Source organism: Mastigoproctus giganteus, chromosome 4 (genome assembly GCF_048544385.1).
Source record: "Mastigoproctus giganteus isolate SK-2022 chromosome 4, ASM4854438v1, whole genome shotgun sequence".
NCBI lineage: Eukaryota > Metazoa > Arthropoda > Arachnida > Uropygi > Thelyphonidae > Mastigoproctus > Mastigoproctus giganteus.
This window is the reverse complement of record NC_143578.1, coordinates 223,412,252-223,431,656: the sequence shown is the minus strand read 5'-3', so window position 1 is coordinate 223,431,656 and position 19,405 is coordinate 223,412,252. Positions and strand designations below refer to the sequence as shown.

The following is a 19,405-nucleotide window of genomic DNA, read 5'->3' as shown; positions in this document are numbered from 1 at the left end:
AGAAAAAGTAACAATAGTTGTCTCTATTAGTAAAGAGTTACATATTCGAAGTAGTGCAATACAGGGGAAACTTGTTGTGAAGGATGAGGACAATATGAGATACAGATGAATTTCATCGGTATAAGATACAAATGAAATAAAAGTTGTCTATGGTGTATCTACACCAATATTATATATGTAGTAATATTTATTATGTACTTGTACATAGTATGAAATGAATGGAGGAACTGAAAAATGAGAAAATTATTTTATTAGACATTTTTTAATATAATATGTTGCACAATGTAAAGTTAAGTAAAGCTTATTGAAGTTGCACTATTTTTCAGTTGTATGAATAAAAAATTAATCCTGAGCACTATTTTTCAGTTGTATGAATAAAAAATTAATCCTGAGTTGTTCATGTTTTTTTTTTTTTTTTTTCCATGATAAAATTTTGTCGTGGCATTTAGTTATGTCTTTAATTTTGCGCTTAACTTTTGTTGCACGATCATGAAGAAGATCATTCTCACAAAAAATATTCAAGTGCTTCATCAATTTTCTCAAGGGAAAAAGTTTTAGTTTTTAATTTTCAAATTCTCGTAACTGCGGGGACTCGGATACTGGGGAGCCCCTGTAGTACTGATCTTCAGTCTGTACACTTTCAGTTACATAATTTAACAAGTCAGTTTCAAGTTTTGTATATATGTGGTTTTCCTTTTAAAAGTAAACCACAATTTATTATTAGAATAGTTAACAAATAATAATTTATAAACGATGCTGGAAGTGCCCTCCATTGTTAGTAATACATAAATTCACTCCTTTGTTGCAAGTGAATCTCTCTTCATCACCTGAAACTCTCAAGTGACGACAGAATTTGTGTAGATACACTCCGTCCTGTATTTTCAATGCTCACTTTGAGCTGCTGAATGTTTCATCAATTGAAAATTGATAGAGATTTTGAAAAATACTAATTATTACGTATTACTAATTAACATGGCCCATTATCAAGGGAGACCGTGCTTTTCTGAAAGAGAGAAAGATGGGGGGGGGCATAAATCCAATATTTACTTACACCCATAGGAAAATTACCAAAAAAGTTTTAAATAAAATAAAAAGAAATAAAAAAAATTCAAACTTCAAACCAAAGGTTACTAGGTTTAAAGGTCTGAATTCTGACCTATAGTATTTGCATAAAACAACTTAATGAATATACCCATTCATATCCTAATTATATGTTTGGATATATTTTCACACATAAATAAACTAGGTATTCATCAAATATCTGAAATGGAAGAATGATATAAACTAAACAAATTTGCATCACTTCACAATTTACATCAATAATAACTTTTGGCTAATTTTCCCATATTACTGACTAATTTTCCTATAAACTTCATTTGTGCAAAAATGTTTGCATTAGGCAGCCATCTTAATGACAAGATTTGACTCAAACAACTATCACTGCTAAGCATATCATATTAATATGATCTCACCATAGATGTTGTCCTTTTTCTTAAGAGCTCCTTCTAGGTCAAAAAGTTCTTGGCCAATTCTAAGACCACGAAGACATCCAACAAAATAGGGAATATTTGTAGAGATGGTTGCATTATTTACACCACCAAGAAACAACTGACTATGTGGAACACTCTGATATTGTCCACGTACAGGCTTTACAGTTTCTATATAAGAAAAGTGAACCTGAATGTAATAAAAGCAATATCATAATAGTAGATCTGAACATATTTATTAAGATAAGCTATGATGTTAAAATATGTGCATAGATACAGTTGTTTACACTATAATCTTAAATTGACAAGACTTATTTAAATATAATGGTAATGGTGCTTTTAAAAAAAGTTTTTAACATAAAAATATGAATAACTTATGTGTTATTCATATAACTGCTGATAACTTATGTGTCTTTTTCTCATACTCTTTCCACACAACGTTCCAAAGTTTATGCATATAAACTTTGGAATGTTGTGTGGACATAACACAACATTCCAAAGTTGTGTGGACAGATCATACAAAATAGCCCTTAAGGAGAGTGCAAGTGTAACCTTAACACTAACTGTTCATGTTATTCTGATTTCCTTTCCCATCAATCATTAGTTCTGAATCCTAAAAACAATTCAGTGAGATTAGAAAAGACCCATTAAAATTTCTCTGTTCAAGTAGATTCAATCCTCTACCAGCTAATTCAGGCTTTGCTGATAAAATTTTCCCTTCCCATCAATGAATCTTCCACTGCCTCTCAAAATTAGAGTTAATCAAAAATTCTGTCTTCACACATCCTTTCTTGTAGTAGTTTGGTAGGATTGCAGCCAATTGCAATTACACTAAAACCTAGCTTGCAGCATATTTTCTCAGCAAAGCCTTCAGTTTGTGCTTAAAGATGTTAGTACCAACATTACGAATATATACATCCTTTAAATCCTCTAAAAACTGATATCTGGTCAACAGCATAATCTATTTTTGCATCATGCATACCCTAGTTTTGTTCTATCTAAAAATGATGCAAGGAAGCAAACTTAGCTTATACAATATCAGCAAAAAAAAAAAAAGTAAATAAAAAAGGTTCATAACCAAGTTCTTTGGAATCAGGGCATTCTGCATCAGATTATCCAACCCCGAGATCAGATTCAGAAGAGGACTTCAAAATAAGTAAAATTATTCATTTACACTTGAAAATAGCAGAAATTAATTAATGCATTTGAATAACACAAATAAATTTAAGAGTATGAAGCTTCAAGCTATAGAAATGTTTACAACATACAGTAGTGCAATGGACCACTACATCATTACATCGACTGTTTAAATAAAGCGATCAGAGTCTGCATAAAAGGTACCATTATACACTATCTCATATTGTGAATTCTTTCAAAACCAGTTTGACATATTTCATGAACCTTGAATAAGTAGCACTTTCCCAGAAGGAAAAGTATACTGCTATTTATTTTCAACTGAGTGCCACCACTCATGTGTTACTTATTTGAGGCATGACTGTGGGTACTCCTTCACAGTGGCAGATCCAGAAAAAACAAGACAGGAGGGGCACCATTTTGTGCATTAGAATGGCGGTCACATTAGCATCAGTGTTTCCAACAGTAGTCAGTTGAAAATAGCTGAGCCACAATGCAAAAATATATAATGATAACACTGTTTATGCAGAGTTTCTTCTCTCTACTTAAACAGCTAAATAATGCAAATAATGTTACTGCATTACCTATATACAACAGTTGTAAACATTTCGGTAGCTTGAAGTTTCATGCTCTAAATTTATCCTGGAATTTAACACCTTACATCTTTTTGGTATCTTTCAAATTGTAGAGTCAGGTCACACCTGAGTTGTCAGCTTCTAGACCTAGTGCATCCACTGCCCACTCTTGAATAGACAACAATCTCTGTTCATCAGTTGGCAGGTAGGTACTCTAATGAACAGACAACAATCTCTGAAATTTGCCATCTGGGTGATGACTCTCAAATGAGAATAGGCAGCAGTTACTTCTCCTTATGAGAGTGTAGTTATTTGAGGTGCTGAATATTGCACCTTATGAAGGGATTTTCAATATGATGTCATATAATGATATCTTTTATACAAACTCTGTTTGCTTTCTTTATGTAGGCTACATACTAAATGATGATACTGGATCACCTGTATGATAACTGCATTTGAATAATTATTATGTTGTTGTTGTTGTGGGGGTTTTATGGCGCATAAGCTGCTTTGGCTATAATGCGCCTAATAATTATTATAATTTATCTTAGTGTTATCAAAGACATTCTGCTAGCAATATAAACAGAACAAAAAATTTCCAATTTTAAAAACACCATTATCTCTTTCTAGATCAATTATAGCAATAAAAGTTTTTGATTACTGATAATGGGCAAACTCAGATTCTTTTCCAGCAGCAGAACGCACTTCATTGAACTGCCAGAAACAGCTAGCAGAAAAGCTGGCTGAAGGAAATGTTGGAAAAACATAAGTTAAATTTTGTGTTTTAAAATTTGATACAAAGTTTTGCTAATAATTTTTTTTTTTCAAGTTTCCTACCTTAAGTTCAGGGCTTCTGTTAAAGTCATAACTCATTGTATATAAATAAAAAAAGCAAGAGTCTGCTGTCAAATAGAGATTATGCATGTGAAATAATATCATAAAAATTACAAACTATTAACCACTTACCCAGTTCTTTCCCTTCTGTCCATGGATTGAAAGTGTAGTTTGTTAATAATTTGAATTCCTTATTGATGACTGTAGTCCGATTATTTACAGTTAGCAAAGTTTGAGTTTTACTACGTTTTACGTGGACTTGTATTTTTTGTCCTTTGGCAATTCCTTCAAAAAAACAAAATAAAATAAATAATAATTAAAAATTTAATTAACATTCCAGATTTATATATATAGATATGCTTAAATCCTCACATGTTACAAGATAGACAATCATAGACAAAAGTTAAGGTACAGTCATTAAAGTATCAAACTGAATTTATGCACACAGATCAAACAGATGATGCAAATTCAAATCTGCACATTATTTTTTATGCAAATAGGAGTAGTTTTAAAACAGGGCAGTCCGACCATGCATTACTCAGTTCAACTAAGCCCAGATGCCAAGAATTGTAACATTTTGTGGCCAGTGGCATATAGACCCTATATGAGTATTATGCAAATATGCAGTGGAAAGCAGTCAGTAAGACAGAAATGAGTAATCAAAGCTAGTAGTTGCAGGGTGCAAAACATCTACTGAAATGTAGTATTTTGATTACGGATGAAGTTCTAAGAGACGCGAGAAGTAACCCAAGCTCTACAATATCCCCCCCCCCAACAACCATCATCATCAGCCATTTTCAATCCATTGCAGGATGAAGGCCTCTCCAGCAATTTTCCAATAAATGGCCCTCCATTTACTACCAACAAAGAATCACAATTCCATGAGATGACTGATATCTGATCTTAATTGCCAATTAATATAGGGACATGAGAATGCACTTCACAAAAAATCTCTTTTGATCTGCACAGCCCTCACGGAACGAATATTCCCATCAAAGTGTGTCCCTTTACACTGTAGATGAGAGGGAGAGATCTGTATGCAAGTTATATTATTATATCTTGCATATATGTTGTTATATAATATATAATATATAGCAACATATATTCAAAAAGGTTTACCTTCATGATTAGTAATTATGCCTGGCACATCCCACTTCCTATAACATCATTCATAACTGTTTTTAGCATTAGCATTAGTTGAGGCATACGATGCAAGAAAGCAAGCTTATGCAGCATCGATAAAAAAAAAAAAAAAAAAAATCCCATTTCATCCATCAATTCATTCCAAATGCTTGTCCAGAACAACCTTATATTTATTTAAGCTATCAACTTCCACAAGAAGAGATGGAAGTCTGTTCTAGCAATCAACTACCTGCTGGCTAAAGGCAAATTTCCGCACATTATTCAACAACTGTCTTTCCTAAATTTGAATCTATACCCCCTCAGATTCTTAATCTGAGCAAGAGGAAGTATCTCATCAGCACTGAGCTTGCTCAACAGTTCAAGACCTTAATCAGATCACCTAGCATGTGCCTGGTCTCCAGGTGCTGCAATTTGCAGAACTTAAGCCTATCTTCGTAAAAGCACCCTGTGCATTACATTAGTAGAGGCATTTGATGCAAGAAAGCAAGCTTACGCAGCATCAGCCAAAAAAAAAAAAAAAAAACCACTTCCACTTCACCCCCTTTGTTCGTTCAAAATACCTGTCCAGCTGAGCCTTAAACTTATTTAGGCTATCAACTTCCACGACAAGGGATGGAAGTCTGTTCCACCAACCAACCAACCACTCGCTGGCTAAAGGCAAATTTCCGCACATCTATCCTACATCTGTCTTTCCTCAATTTGAATTTATGCCCTCTAAGGTGATTATTCTGAGCGAGAGGAAGAATCCCATCAGCATTGAGCATGCTCAAACCATTCAATGCTTTATACACCTCTATCAGATCACCTCGCTGGTGCCTAGTCTCCAGAAACTGTAATTTGCAAAACTTAAGCCTTTCTTCGTAAGAGCACCCCTTTGTTCCATTCACTAATCATGTTGCCCTTCTCTGTACTCATTCCAGCAGCTCTACATCCTTCTTGAAATGAGGCCTCCAGACCTGTATACAGTACTCTAGATGTGGCTTGACTATTGCCTTATACAAGGGAATAATCACCTCCTTTACCCCTGCTAGAAAAATTCCTATATATCATTGACAATACACCATGAGCTACTATTGCAGCCTGTCTGCACTGCTCAGAGAACTTCATATCTGCCTGCACAACCACCCACAGGTCCCTTTCATTCTCTACCACTGTCAGTGTAGCACCACAGAGTTGATACGTTGCTCTGGGGTTGCAGTTTCCCATGTGTAGTACTTTACATTTGTCAATGTTAAACTTCATTTGCCACCTCTCAGCCCATTTGCTCAACCTTTCCAGATCTTGTTGCAGCAGAATAGTGTCAGTAGTGTCCTTGACAACCCTGCCTACCTTTGTATCGTCTGCACACGTTGTATCTATACCATCATCAATATCATTTATGAATACAGAAAACAATAATGGACCCAACACTGAGCCCTGAGGGACTCCACTAATAACATTAGTCCACGATGAGCAGTGTCCATTGATTACCACTACCTGTCTTCTCCCCCTCAGCCACCCTTTTATCCACAGCAGCAATTTGCCTCCAATGTCACACTGCTCCAAAGCCGACCGGGCTAGCCGAGTGGGTAAAGTACCTGCCCGGCAACCCAAAGGTCGCGGGTTCGATTCCCGCCTCGGGCTTGGATCAAAGTACTGCAAAAACCTTGGGAGGTGCAATATGGCCACAGAAGCCGATGCGCCAATAACTACCAAATCAAAAAAAAAAAAAAAAAAAATCACTGCTCCAATTTGTGCAGCAGTCTTCCATGTGCAACAGTATCAAAAGCCTTTCTAAGATCCAAGTATATAATATCAAAGTTATTCCCTGCATCCAGTTCCTTTGTGACTGCGTCATAGTATCCAATCAAATTGGTCAGGCAAGACTTCCTCTTAACAAAACCATGCTGTGTCCAAGCTATAACTGAAGTCTTGTCTAAATGATCCTGCAGTGCTTCTTTAACTAGTGCCTCCATTAACTTTCCTGGAACAGAAGATAAACTCACAGGTCTATAATTGCTTGTGTCAGCCTTTGATCCTCCTTTGTGAATTGGGGTCACATTTGCACATCTCCAGTCTGTGGGTACCTCCCCTGAGTCCAAGGAAGCTCTCATAATTATGGCTAAGGGTTTGCTTACTTCCTCTGCTGCCTACTTTAATATAACTGGATAGATCCCATCCACCCCAGGTGCTTTTCTTATGTTTATCTTCAACAGTTTCTCCTCCACTTTACTCTCAGTTATTACAAGATTCTCTAGCTTACTGCTAGAGTTGAATACACCCCTGGCTTTCCCCTCGCTAAATAACTCCTCATGTGTGAATGTCAATGCAAAATATTCATTTAGTTTGTTAGCTACCTGAGCAGGATCATCAACAGTTGACACATCGATATCAAGTGGACCAATCTGATTCATCCCCTTCCTTCTAGAGTTTACATATTTAAAGAACTCTTTGCTGTTTTTCTTTGTATCCCTTGCCAAAGATTTCTCGTACTCTGCCTTCACCTGCCTAACCTCCTTTGTAACTTGGTTACAGATCAACTTGTATCTATCATAGGCTTCTGTGTCATGTGTTAATTTATTTGTATGTATCCCATGCATGTTTCTTCTCTGCCATATGCCTCATCAGTTCATCTGACATCCATTTAGGCCTAAATCTTAAACAATATTTCTTAGTTGGTATGTAAAGCCTAGTAGCTTCCAAGATAAGTTCTTTGAATGCTTCCCATTTTGCATTTGCTGTTGGTAACATCATCAGTTGGTCCCACTGTATAGAATTTAAATACTGTCTCATTCCATCATAGTCACCTTTACGAAAGCAATAACCCTTCCCTTTACCCCTAATGGTAATTACCTCTTTGAGTAAATCCCACTTCAGCACACTGTGATCACTGCCACCTAGTGGTTCATTTATCTGCAAATTCTTAATGCACGAAGAATCACTGCTGATAATCAAATCAAGAGTATTCCTCCCTCTAGTTGCCTCCCGAACATGTTGATGTAGAAAACAATCATCCAATAAATCCACAAAAGCCTTGCTAGTGTGTGAGTGACCAGCCCCCAAACTCCAGTCAATATCTGGGAAATTAAAATCTCCCATTATAAGACTCTCTGATTTACTGGCCCACTCTATTTCCCTGTACAGTTTCTTATTATACTCATCAGAGTCATTAGGCCTATAGCACACTCCTACTCTCAATTTTGATCTCCCAATGCTTATGTCACACCAAACTGACTCGACACTGCACTGTCCAGCAATGTCGACTGGCTTCACTTCCTTGGTTTTTATGTGTTTCTTAACTAATAGCATAACCCCTCCCCCCTTCCTATCCTGTCTATCCTTTCTGTAGACGTTGTACTCCCCAAATTACAGTTCTGCATTCCTTATATGTGTGACACCAAGTCTCTGATATCCCAACAATATCTGCCTTTGATGTTTTGAGCAATACCTCAAATTTATTTACTAAACTCCTAGCATTGGTGTACACGCAAGTATATATGCACCTATTTCTTTTCTTAGCTACCCTAACACAACCCATGTGTTTACTTGTACCGCAATGACTCCCAGCAGTCTCTGAAATATCCTGAATCTTGTTTTTCATGCTTCTGCTCATTCCAATAGAAGCAGTGCAAGAATCTCTTTCACCTCTGCCAGTGGCTACTGTTAATCTATTCATCTTTGTATTCCCCCCAAGCTAGCAGTTTTCCGACCCACCTAACACTGCCCCGATAGCATCAGCAAATATTCTTGCACCCTTTCTATTTAAGTGTATCCCATCCCTGTAGAAGCAATCTCTCCGGTTAACAAGTACAGTCTAGGTTGAAAAATATTCTACCCCTTGAGCCTTGCACAATCTTTCCAGGGCCGAATCCTAGCAACTGTCCTCATTTTAGGATGGATGTACAGTTGCTAGGATGTACATTCTAGCAACTGTACATCCTTCCTAAAATGAGGTCCCCAGACCTGTACACAGTAGTCAAGGGGGTGGCCTGACCATTGCCTTGTACAATGGGATAATCACCTTCTTTGTCCCTGCTAGCAAAATACCTATATATCATTGACAAGAGTCCATGACCTGCTTTGGCAGCCTATCTACACTGCTCAGCGAACTTCATATCTGACTGCACAATTTCCCCCAGATCTTTTTCACTCTCCACTTCCTTGAGCATAGCATCACACAGTTGGTATGTTTCTCTTGTGTTTCTGCTACCCATATGAAGTATTTTGCATTTTTCAATGTTAATCTTCAGTTGACACTTCTCAGCACATTTGCCCAACTTATCGAAATCCAGTTACAGTAGCATACTGTCTTTACTGTTGTTAACAACCCTGCCAACCTCATATTATCTGCAAACTTGGACAAAAAGCCTGATATACCTTCCTCAAAATCATTGATGAATACACAGAACAACAATTGGCCCAGCACTTAAATCTGAGGAACACCACTAATAACATTAGTTCACGAAGAGCAGTGTCCATTGATTACCACTCTCTGTCATCTCTCACTCAACCATCCCCTTATTCATTAAGGGGATGGTTGAGTATGGCATTAAGGGCAAGTAACTTGCCCTTAATGCCATACTACTCAATTTGTACAGCAGTCTTTCTTGTGCAAAAGTATCAAAAGCTTTCCTGAAATCCAAGTATATGATATCAAAATTATTTTTTGCATCCAGTTCTTTTGTGACCACATCATAGCATCCAATCAAATTGGTCAGACAAGACCTCCATTTAACAAACCCATGCTGTGTCTTAACTATTACTGCACTCTTGGCTATAGGATCCTGCAATGGTTTTTTTAAACAGTGACTCCATTATTTTTCCTGGAACACAAGTTAAACTAACAGGTCTATAGTTACTTGTGTCACCTTTTGAACATCCTTGGTGAATTGGGGATAAATTTGCACCGCCAGTCCATGGGGACCTTCCCTGAGTCCAAGGAAGGACTCATAATTATGGCTAAGGGTGTGTTTACTTCCTTTACTGCCTCCTTTAATATAACTAGATAGATCCCATTCACCCCAGTTGCCTTCCTTATGTTTAACTTCAGCAATTTCTCCTCCACTTTGCTCTCAGTTATTACAAAATCACTTAGCTCCCTATTAGATTTTGATAAACTTCTGGCATTCCCCTCCTTGAATAACTCCTCATGTGTGAATGTAGATACAAAATACTCATTCAGTTTATCAACTACCTTAGCATGATCATCAATAGTCAACCCATCTATGTTAAATAGTCCAATCTGATTCATCCCTTTCCTTCTAGAGTTTACGTAAGTAAACAACTCTTTGCTGTTTTTCTTTGCATCCTTTTCCAAAGATTTCTAGTAATCTGCCTTTGCCTGCCTAACGATCTTTGGAATTTAATTACACACTAGCTTATAACTGCCATAGGTTTCTGTGTTGCCTGATAATTTATACATATCCCATGCATTTTTATTCTATGCCATGAGTCTCATTAGTTCATCTGACATCCATTCAGGCCTAAACCTTGAACAGCATTTCTTAGTTGGTATGAAAAGCCTAGTAGCCTCCAAGATTAAGTCTCTGAAGGCTTCCCATTTCAAATTCACTGTTGGTAATATCATCAGTTGATTCCACTGTGTAGAATTTAAGAACTATCTGAGATCACTGCAGTTATCTTTATGAAAGTAGAAACCTTTCCCTTTACCACTTGATAGTAGTTACATCTTTGAGTACATCCCACATCAGCACATTGTGATCAGTGCCACCTATGGTTCCTTTATCTGCAGATTCTTAATGCAGGAATAATCACTGCTGATAATCAGATCAAGAGTACGAGTGACCAAGCCACACGTTCCAGTATCTGGAAAGTTAAAATACCCCATCAATATCCCACTGATGTTGCATTGTCCACCAACATCAATGGGATGCCCTTCTTTAGATTTTATGTGTTTCTTAACTAACAGCATAACTCCTCCTCCCTTCCTGTCCTATCTATCCTTTCTGTACACACTGTACTCTATAAAATTCCAATTCTGCACAGCTTATATCTGTGTCACACCATGTCTCTGATATCACAAAAATATCCGCCTTTGAGGTTTTGACCAGCACTTCAAACTCTTCAAATTTATTAACTATACGTCTAGCATTGGCGTACATGATAGTATACATGCACCTGTTTCTACTCTTAGTTACCCTAACACAGCCTATGTATTTATTTGTTCCACTATGCAGTCCTGGAAATCCCCAGCACCTTGCTTTCCAGGCTGCTGTTCATTCTAATAGAAGCAGTGTAAGAATCACATTTTTCTTCTGCCTGTGGCCACTGTTAATCTTTTAGTCTGTGTATCCACCCCCCCAGGTAGCAGTTTTCCGACCCAACTAACACTGACTCGATAGCATCATAAGTAAATATTCTTGCACCCTTTCTATTTAAGTGTACCCAGTCCCTGTAGAAGCATTCTCTCCTGTTCACAATTGTTATTTTCTCTTCTGTTTCATGCACACCTTATATGCATGAGAAGTATTCAGTTAGAAATAGCAGAAATTTGCTATGAATAAATTAGCCGGATCATTGGATAAAATATACCAGAGAGAGAGAGAGAGAGAGGGAGAGCGAGAGAGAGAGAGAGAGCGAGAGAGAGCGAGCAATCTGTTTTCCATATGTTATTTTTTTTAAATAGCACAGAACACGAATTGTGTAATTTTTTAAATTAATTCATCAAAGTTATTATTATTATTTTTTTAACTTCTAAAGAAATCCAAGTAACTCATTATAAATATGTCAATGGCCAAAGGTTGGAACACAATAAATTAGTTGGGAATCAGTGTATAAGTTTCAATGGACAAGGAAAAGAAAAAAATTAATGAGTAATATCCATAATGATATTATGGATATTGATCATACTGCTCATCATATAAGCATTTCAACTTGGAGTAAAAATATAAATGCTTATATTAATATTTATGAATATTACTAATTAATTTTCCTTGTCCAGTGTAGGGATTCATTTTGGGATTCCTTATTTTCTGACCAGAGAGAAATTTTTTCTTTCTTACCCAGCAAGTGATTATGATTATTTTGTCTAACTTAATTTTCAATTTTAAATATTCTTATTGACTAGCTGTCTCAGAAGATAACAGAAATAAAATTGAAAATCAAACTCAACCTAAAACAGCCAAATTCAAATATCCAGAAATTGTTCAACATTTCATCTTTCTTTTCAGGGGTAAATACTCTAATCAAAATAATATCTTTATTCATTTTCCTTTCCATACTCTTCTGACCATCAGTTTCAGTTTCTAATTATCAAGCTGATTAAGATATTTAGTTCCCTTTTCCTTGCTTCAGCCCAATTTCAACATTATAGTTTCTGCATATCAGAAACTAATGTATATTATATACCAAAAATAGTTTAGTAAACGATAAGCAACATATATTTAATCATGTTACTTATGTCATAAAACCATAGATATTTTAGATAAATATTTGTCATAAATATTTTAGATAACCAATTAACACATTAACTGCATGTATTGATGCATATGGGTATGAAAAAGCTTTTAATCCATGTGTGTGAAAATGCAGATTTCACCCATATGGATTAAAAACTAATTTAACTTTAATATCCATTTTCTGATTTGATGGAAGAAACACCGAATGTTAAGCAACCTTCACCAGTAACTCACTAATTTCAGCCATACTCAAAAGGAAGCCCAAAAATTTCTCTGCCCCCCCTCTCCAATCCAGATTGACTCAATCCCATAATTGTTGAGTTTGGTTCATAAATGTTGTAAGACAAGCCAGCAGTGAAAGTGTTAAAGGTATAATTTATATGAAGTCGCTCTCTCTCTCAAACTACCTTGATTTAAATAACACAGGATTTATACTCCATAGAAACACAGAAACAATGGCATCCATATAATAAGGTTACCATTTCCCCCCCCCCCCCTTTCAAATCGAAGAAAAAATAACCTAGCATAAAAAAATAATAATAAAAATAAGTAATAAATAAATAAAAATATTCCATTTACATTTCCAGGACCCAAGAATCATTTGTTTCGACCATCTGTAATTTCTATTTTCTGAAGAATTTCAAATGCTATTTACTTTTTTTTACTAATTTCATTAATTTGAAATATTTATTAAATTAAAATTAAATTTTATTAAATTCATTAAATTGAAATGAAATTTTATTAATTTCATTAAATTGATATACATCTAAGATGAAATATTTCTCAGATGAGTAATTTTTTTCTAAAATGCCTTGTTTGAATCATGTGTTGCATGCATTTTCTGACAAGCAACTGGGAAATTTAACAGTACCATCAGAACTGCTTTAACAGTTTTCATGATGGAGAGAGAATATTCTCTGATGAGAATATACTCTCTCTACTGATGTAGTACTTCATTAGCTATATGCTATATACATATATATATATATGCTATATATATAAGCTATATATTTACTATATGCTAGAGATTTTTAAGAGATTGTATTAATTTTTTCTCCCCTGAAAATAAGATTGCCCATTATTAGTTTAACTGGTTTTAAAAGTTTATACAATATAGTTACAATAGGAGGGGAAAACTGGGCAGTTTCATTTATATCAAACGGTTTTCCCTGCATGCATCATAAAAATTTCAACTGAAACCAAAAAATAAAATGGTTAACAATAAAACATACAAGAATGAGGCATATTTGCACAATTTTATTGTGCTTTTATACACATTTATTAGAAACACAAATATTACCTGGAATGCTAACTAAACCTTGGGCAATAGTAGCATCAGAGTTGAATGTGAGCACTATCAATTCTCCCTTGTCAACATGTATCTGAATAAAGTTATTAAGGTAGTCAGAAGCATATAGCAAAAGTGCTTCTTTAGTAAAAGTACGGAAATTAAGGAGAACATTTTCTTGAAGAATAGGATTAATGGTTTCACCTTCAGAAGCATTGTAATAATAAGATCCAGCAGTAACAAAAGTCATGGCATTTTTGTTAATATCTGGAATGAAAAATATTAAAATTTTTTAAAAAAGTATTTAAAAAAATTAGGAGTTATGATCAAAAAATTATACTTTTATATCGTGCAAGAAAAAAATTTTTTAATCAATACTTTTTTGCCTACAATAGCAAAAAATTATATACTCACCTTCAATTAAGCATTATACTCAAATGTAAAATAAAAGTTTTAGGAATAGCATCATAAAAATATCAGTTGTTTGAAGTTTTATTTGTTTACTATATTATTTATAATGTGTGTTTTACTGTAAGTATCTAACACCTAATACTCTGTGATAAGAACTAAACCTCCAAAAATCCTTCTAATTCATTTTCACAAATATATATGGCCCCTGCTAAGTCCCACTTACTTTTTCTATACAGAACGTCAATTATAAATTTTTTCAATATCACTATTCATCTCATCTGTTGTAATTAGTTGTTCTGATTTCTTTGGTTTTAAAGGTAGTATATATTTTTATATTCATTGTTGGAGGTTTCCTAGTCTGGAATCTCTTTTTTATCTTTGGCTCAAAATTTCTTTTTCTCATTCTGTCAAATTAATTTCTTGCTTCTACCATCCCCACCTCAACTCAACATATCATTCAGAACTTACAACTCACTTTCTTGGAAATTCAACTTTCTACAATCTAACTTTTCTAACATTGAAGGAATTTTTCTTGGTGAAGAAAAATTCCTTCTAACATTGAAGGAATTTTTCAATTTTCTAGTTGTATAGACCAGTTAATGTTAGCTATCCTTAAGGTACCAGGGATCATATGGTGAAATGATTACCATTGTCATATGATTGTATGACAAAGGTTACCAACTGTGTGGTACTACACTCAGGAAGGTGGAGAATGAAAAAGACCTGGGGGTAATTGTGCAGTCAGATATGAAGTTCTCTGAACAATGATGGGCTGCCAGAGCAGGTCATGGAGTTTTAGCATTAGCATTAGCATTAGTAGAGGCATACGATGCAAGAAAGCAAGCTTATTCAGCATCAGCCCAAAAAAAAAAAAAAAACCCTCTCCCATTTCACCCCTCCGTTCGTTCGAAATACCTGTCCAGTTGAGCTTTAAATTTGTTTAGGCTATCAACTTCAACAACAAGTGATGGAAGTCGGTTCCACCAACCAACCACCCGCTGGCCAAAGGCAAATTTCCGCACATCTATCCGACATCCGTCCTTCCTCAATTTGAATTTATGCCCTCTGAGGTGATTATTCTGAGAAAGATGAAGAATCCCATTGGCATTGAGCATGCTCAAACCATTCAAGGCCTTATACACCTCTATCAGATCACCTCGCCGGTGCCTAGTCTCCAGACTCTGTAATTTGCAAAACTTAAGCCTTTCTTCGTAAGAGCAACCCTTTGTTCCATTTACTAATCTTGTTGCCCTTCTCTGTACCCGTTCCAGCAGCTCTACATCCTTCTTGAAATGAGGCCTCCAGACCTGTATACAGTACTCAAGATGTGGCCTAACCATTGCCTTATACAAGGGAATAATCACCTCCTTATCCCTGCTAGAAAAATTCCTGTATATCATTGACAAGACACCATGAGCTACTCTTGCAGCTCGTCTGCACTGCTCAGAGAACTTCATATCTCCCTGCACAATTACCCCCAGGTCCTTTTCATTCTCCACCACTGTCAGTGTGGTACCGCAGAGTTGATACGTTGCTCTGGGGTTACTGTTTCCCATATGCAGTACTTTACATTTGTCAATGTTAAACTTCATTTGCCACCTCTCAGTCCATCTGTTCAACCTTTCCAGATCCTGTTGCAGCAGCATAGCGTCAGTAGTGTCCTTGACGACCCTGCCAACCTTTGTATCATCTGCAAACTTGGACATTAAACTTGATATCCCATCATCAATATCATTCATAAACACCGAAAACAACAACGGACCCAACACTGAACCTTGAGGAACTCCACTAATAACATTAGTCCACGTTGAGCAGTGTCCATTGATTACCACTCTCTGTCTTCTGCCACTCAACCATCCCCTTATCCATAGCAGCAATTTGCCTCCAATGCCACACTGCTCCAATTTGTGCAGCAGTCTTCCATGTGCAACAGTATCAAAAGCCTTTCTAAGATCCAAATATATAATATCAAAGTTATTCCCTGCATCCAGTTCTTTTGTGACTACATCATAGTATCCAATCAAATTGGTCAGGCAAGACCTGCCCTTAACAAAACCATGCTGCGTCTGAGCTATAACTGAATTCTTGTCTAGATGATCCTGCAGTGCTTCTTTAACCAGTGCCTCCATTAATTTTCCTGGAACTGAAGTTAAACTAACAGGTCTATAATTACTTGTGTCAGCCTTTGATCCTCCTTTGTGAATTGAGGTTACATTTGCACATCTCCAGTCTATGGGTACCTCCCCTGAGTCCAAAGAAGCTCTCATAATTATGGCTAGGGGTTTGCATACTTCCTTTGCTGCCTCCTTTAATATAACTGGATAGATCCCATCCACCCCAGGTGCCTTTTTTATGTTTATCCTCAACAATCTCTCCTCCACTTTCCTCTCAGTTATTACAAAATCATCCAGCTCACTGCCAATGTTTACTTTACCTACATCATTCTCCTTCCTGAATAACTCCTCATGCGTGAATGTAGATGCAAAATACTCGTTTAGATTGTTAGCCGCCTGAGCAGGATCCTCAACTGTTGAACCATCAATATCCAGTGGACCAATCTGATTCATCCCTTTCCTTCTCGAGTTCAAGTATGTAAAGAACTCTTTTCTGTTTTTCTTTGCATCCTTTGCCAAGGATTTTTCGTAGTCTGCCTTTGCCTGCCTAATCTCCTTTGTGACTTGGTTACAGACCAACTTATATCTATCATAGGCTTCCATGTCACCCATTAATTTATATGTATCCCATGCATTTTTCTTCTCTGCCACATGTCTCATTAGTTCATCTGACAACCATTTAGGCCTAAACCTTGAACAATATTTCTTAGTTGGTATGTAAAGCCTGGTAGCCTCCAAGATTAGTTCCTTGAATGCTTCCCATTTTGAGTTTGCTGTTGGTAACATCATCAGTTGGTCCCACTGTATAGAATTTAAATACTGTCTCAGACCATCATAGTCGCCTTTACGAAAACAAAAACCCTTCCCTTTACCTCTGATGGTAGTTACCTCCTTGAGTAAATCCCACTTCAACACACTGTGATCACTGCCACCTAGTGGTTCATTTATCTGCAGGTTCTTAATGCATGAAGAGTCACTACTGATAATCAGATCAAGAGTATTGCTCCCTCTTGTTGCCTCACGAACATGCTGGTGTAGAAAACAATCATCCAATAAATCCACAAAAGCCTTGCTAGTGTGCGAGTGACCAACCCACAAATTCCAGTCAATATCTGGGAAATTAAAATCCCCCATTATAAGACTCTCTGATTTACTGGCCCACTCTATTTCCCTGTACAATATCTTATTATACTCATCAGAGTCATTAGGCCTATAGCACACTCCTACTCTCAATTTTGATTTCCCTATGCTTATGTCACACCAAACTGATTCGGCACTGCCCTGTCCATCGATGTCGACTGGCTTCACTTCCTTGGACTTTATGTGTTTCTTAATTAATAGCATAACCCCTCCTCCCCTCCTGTCCTGTCTATCCTTTCTATACACATTGTATTCCCCAAATTCCAGTTCCGCATTACTTATATCTGTGTGACACCACGTCTCTGATATCCCAACAATATCTGCCTTTGATGTTTTGAGCAATACCTCAAATTCATCAAATTTATTTACCAAATTCCTAGCATTGGTGTACACGCAGGTATATATGCACCTGTTTCTATTCTTAGCTACCCTAACACAACCCATGTGTTTACTTGTAACGCAATGACTACCAGCAGTCTCTGAAATATCCTGCATCTTGTTTTTCAGACTTCTGCTCATTTCAATAGAAGCAGTGCAAGAATCACTTCCACCTCTGCCAGTGGCTACTGTTAATCTATTAGTCCTTGTATCCCCCCCAACTAGCAGTTTTCCGACCCACCTAACACTGCCTCGACAGCATCAGCAAAAATTCTTGCACCCTTTCTATTTAAGTGTATCCCATCCCTGTAGAAGCAATCTCTCCTGTTAACAAGTACAGTCCAGGCTGAAAAAAATTCTACCCCTTGAGCCTTGCACAATCCCTCCAGGGCCGAATTGATCGACAAGGCTCTCATCATATACTCCCTCCTATCGTGTCTGGGCAGAATTGCAGACACTTTCAAGTTCAACCCTAATTCACGGCTTTTTTTCAGCAGTGACCTGTACTTGCTAAGTAATTCCGCGGGTCTCCTACTCTTAATATCATTCGTGCCAACGTGTACAATCAAAAGCCTTTCATCTTGTCTTGTTTTGTCAATGATATATAGGAATTTTGCTAGCAGAGACAAGGAGGTGATTATCCCTTTGTATAAGGCAATGGTCAGGCCACACCTTAAAATACATCACCATGGATACAGGTCTGGAGGCCTCATTTTAGGAAGGATGTAGAGTTGCTAGAACGAGTACAGAGAAGGGTAACAAGATTGGTGAGAGGAACAAAGGGGTGCACTTACAAAGAAAGCCTTAAGTTCTGCAAGTTGCAGCATCTGGAGACTAGGCACCTGTGAGGTGATCTGATCGAGGTGTATAAGGCCTTGAATGGTTTGAGCAGGCTCAATGCTGACAGGATACTTCCGCTTGCTCAGATTAAGAACCTGGGGGGGGGGGGCATAGATCAAAATTGAGGAAAGAAAGTTGTAGAATAGATGTGTGGAAGTTTGTCTTTAGCCAGCAGGTAGTTGATTGCTGGAAGAGACTTCTATCTGTTGTTGTGGAAGTTGATAGCTTAAATAAATTTAAGGTTGAACTAGACAAACGTTTGGAGTGACCAGATGGGTGAAATGGGAAGGGTTTTTTTTTTTTTTTTTGGCTGAAGCTGTATAAAGCTTGCTTTCTTGCATCATATACCTCAACTAATGCTAATGCTATTTCTCTAGGAGAGCCTCTGTCCGAATGTTATTCTCAGCCTAGGGCCATTAGGACCTGGGTGGAAATGGTCCCACTTACACATTCAGAGAAATGGCAGAAAAACAAAATGTGCAAAATGCTTGTCAGTTTTCACAAGACTCACAGAAGGTTTAAATTTTTTCACAAATCGCCATGGATCATAGGTTACCCATCCTAGGATTTATATAAAGGATGAGAGTTACAGATGAAATTAATTATAAGGCATTCTCTCCTATAAGAATAATTTCAGTGACATAATGAAGGATCAGATGAAGAG

General features: G+C 36.7%; 1 protein-coding gene across 1 annotated transcript in view; it reads right to left on the bottom strand.

Annotated features, from left to right (window-relative positions):
• The window catches only part of axo (axotactin), a 564,741-nt gene that overhangs the window by 228,177 nt on the left and 317,159 nt on the right, over positions 1-19,405 (bottom strand). Inside the window, exons 20-22 of the mRNA XM_090371184.1 lie at positions 13,871-14,125; positions 4,163-4,315; positions 1,473-1,658 (exon numbers count right to left, since the gene is read on the bottom strand). Coding sequence (XP_090227310.1) covers positions 1,473-1,658; positions 4,163-4,315; positions 13,871-14,125 — 594 coding nt within the window. The remainder of the gene's footprint in view (positions 1-1,472; positions 1,659-4,162; positions 4,316-13,870; positions 14,126-19,405) is intronic.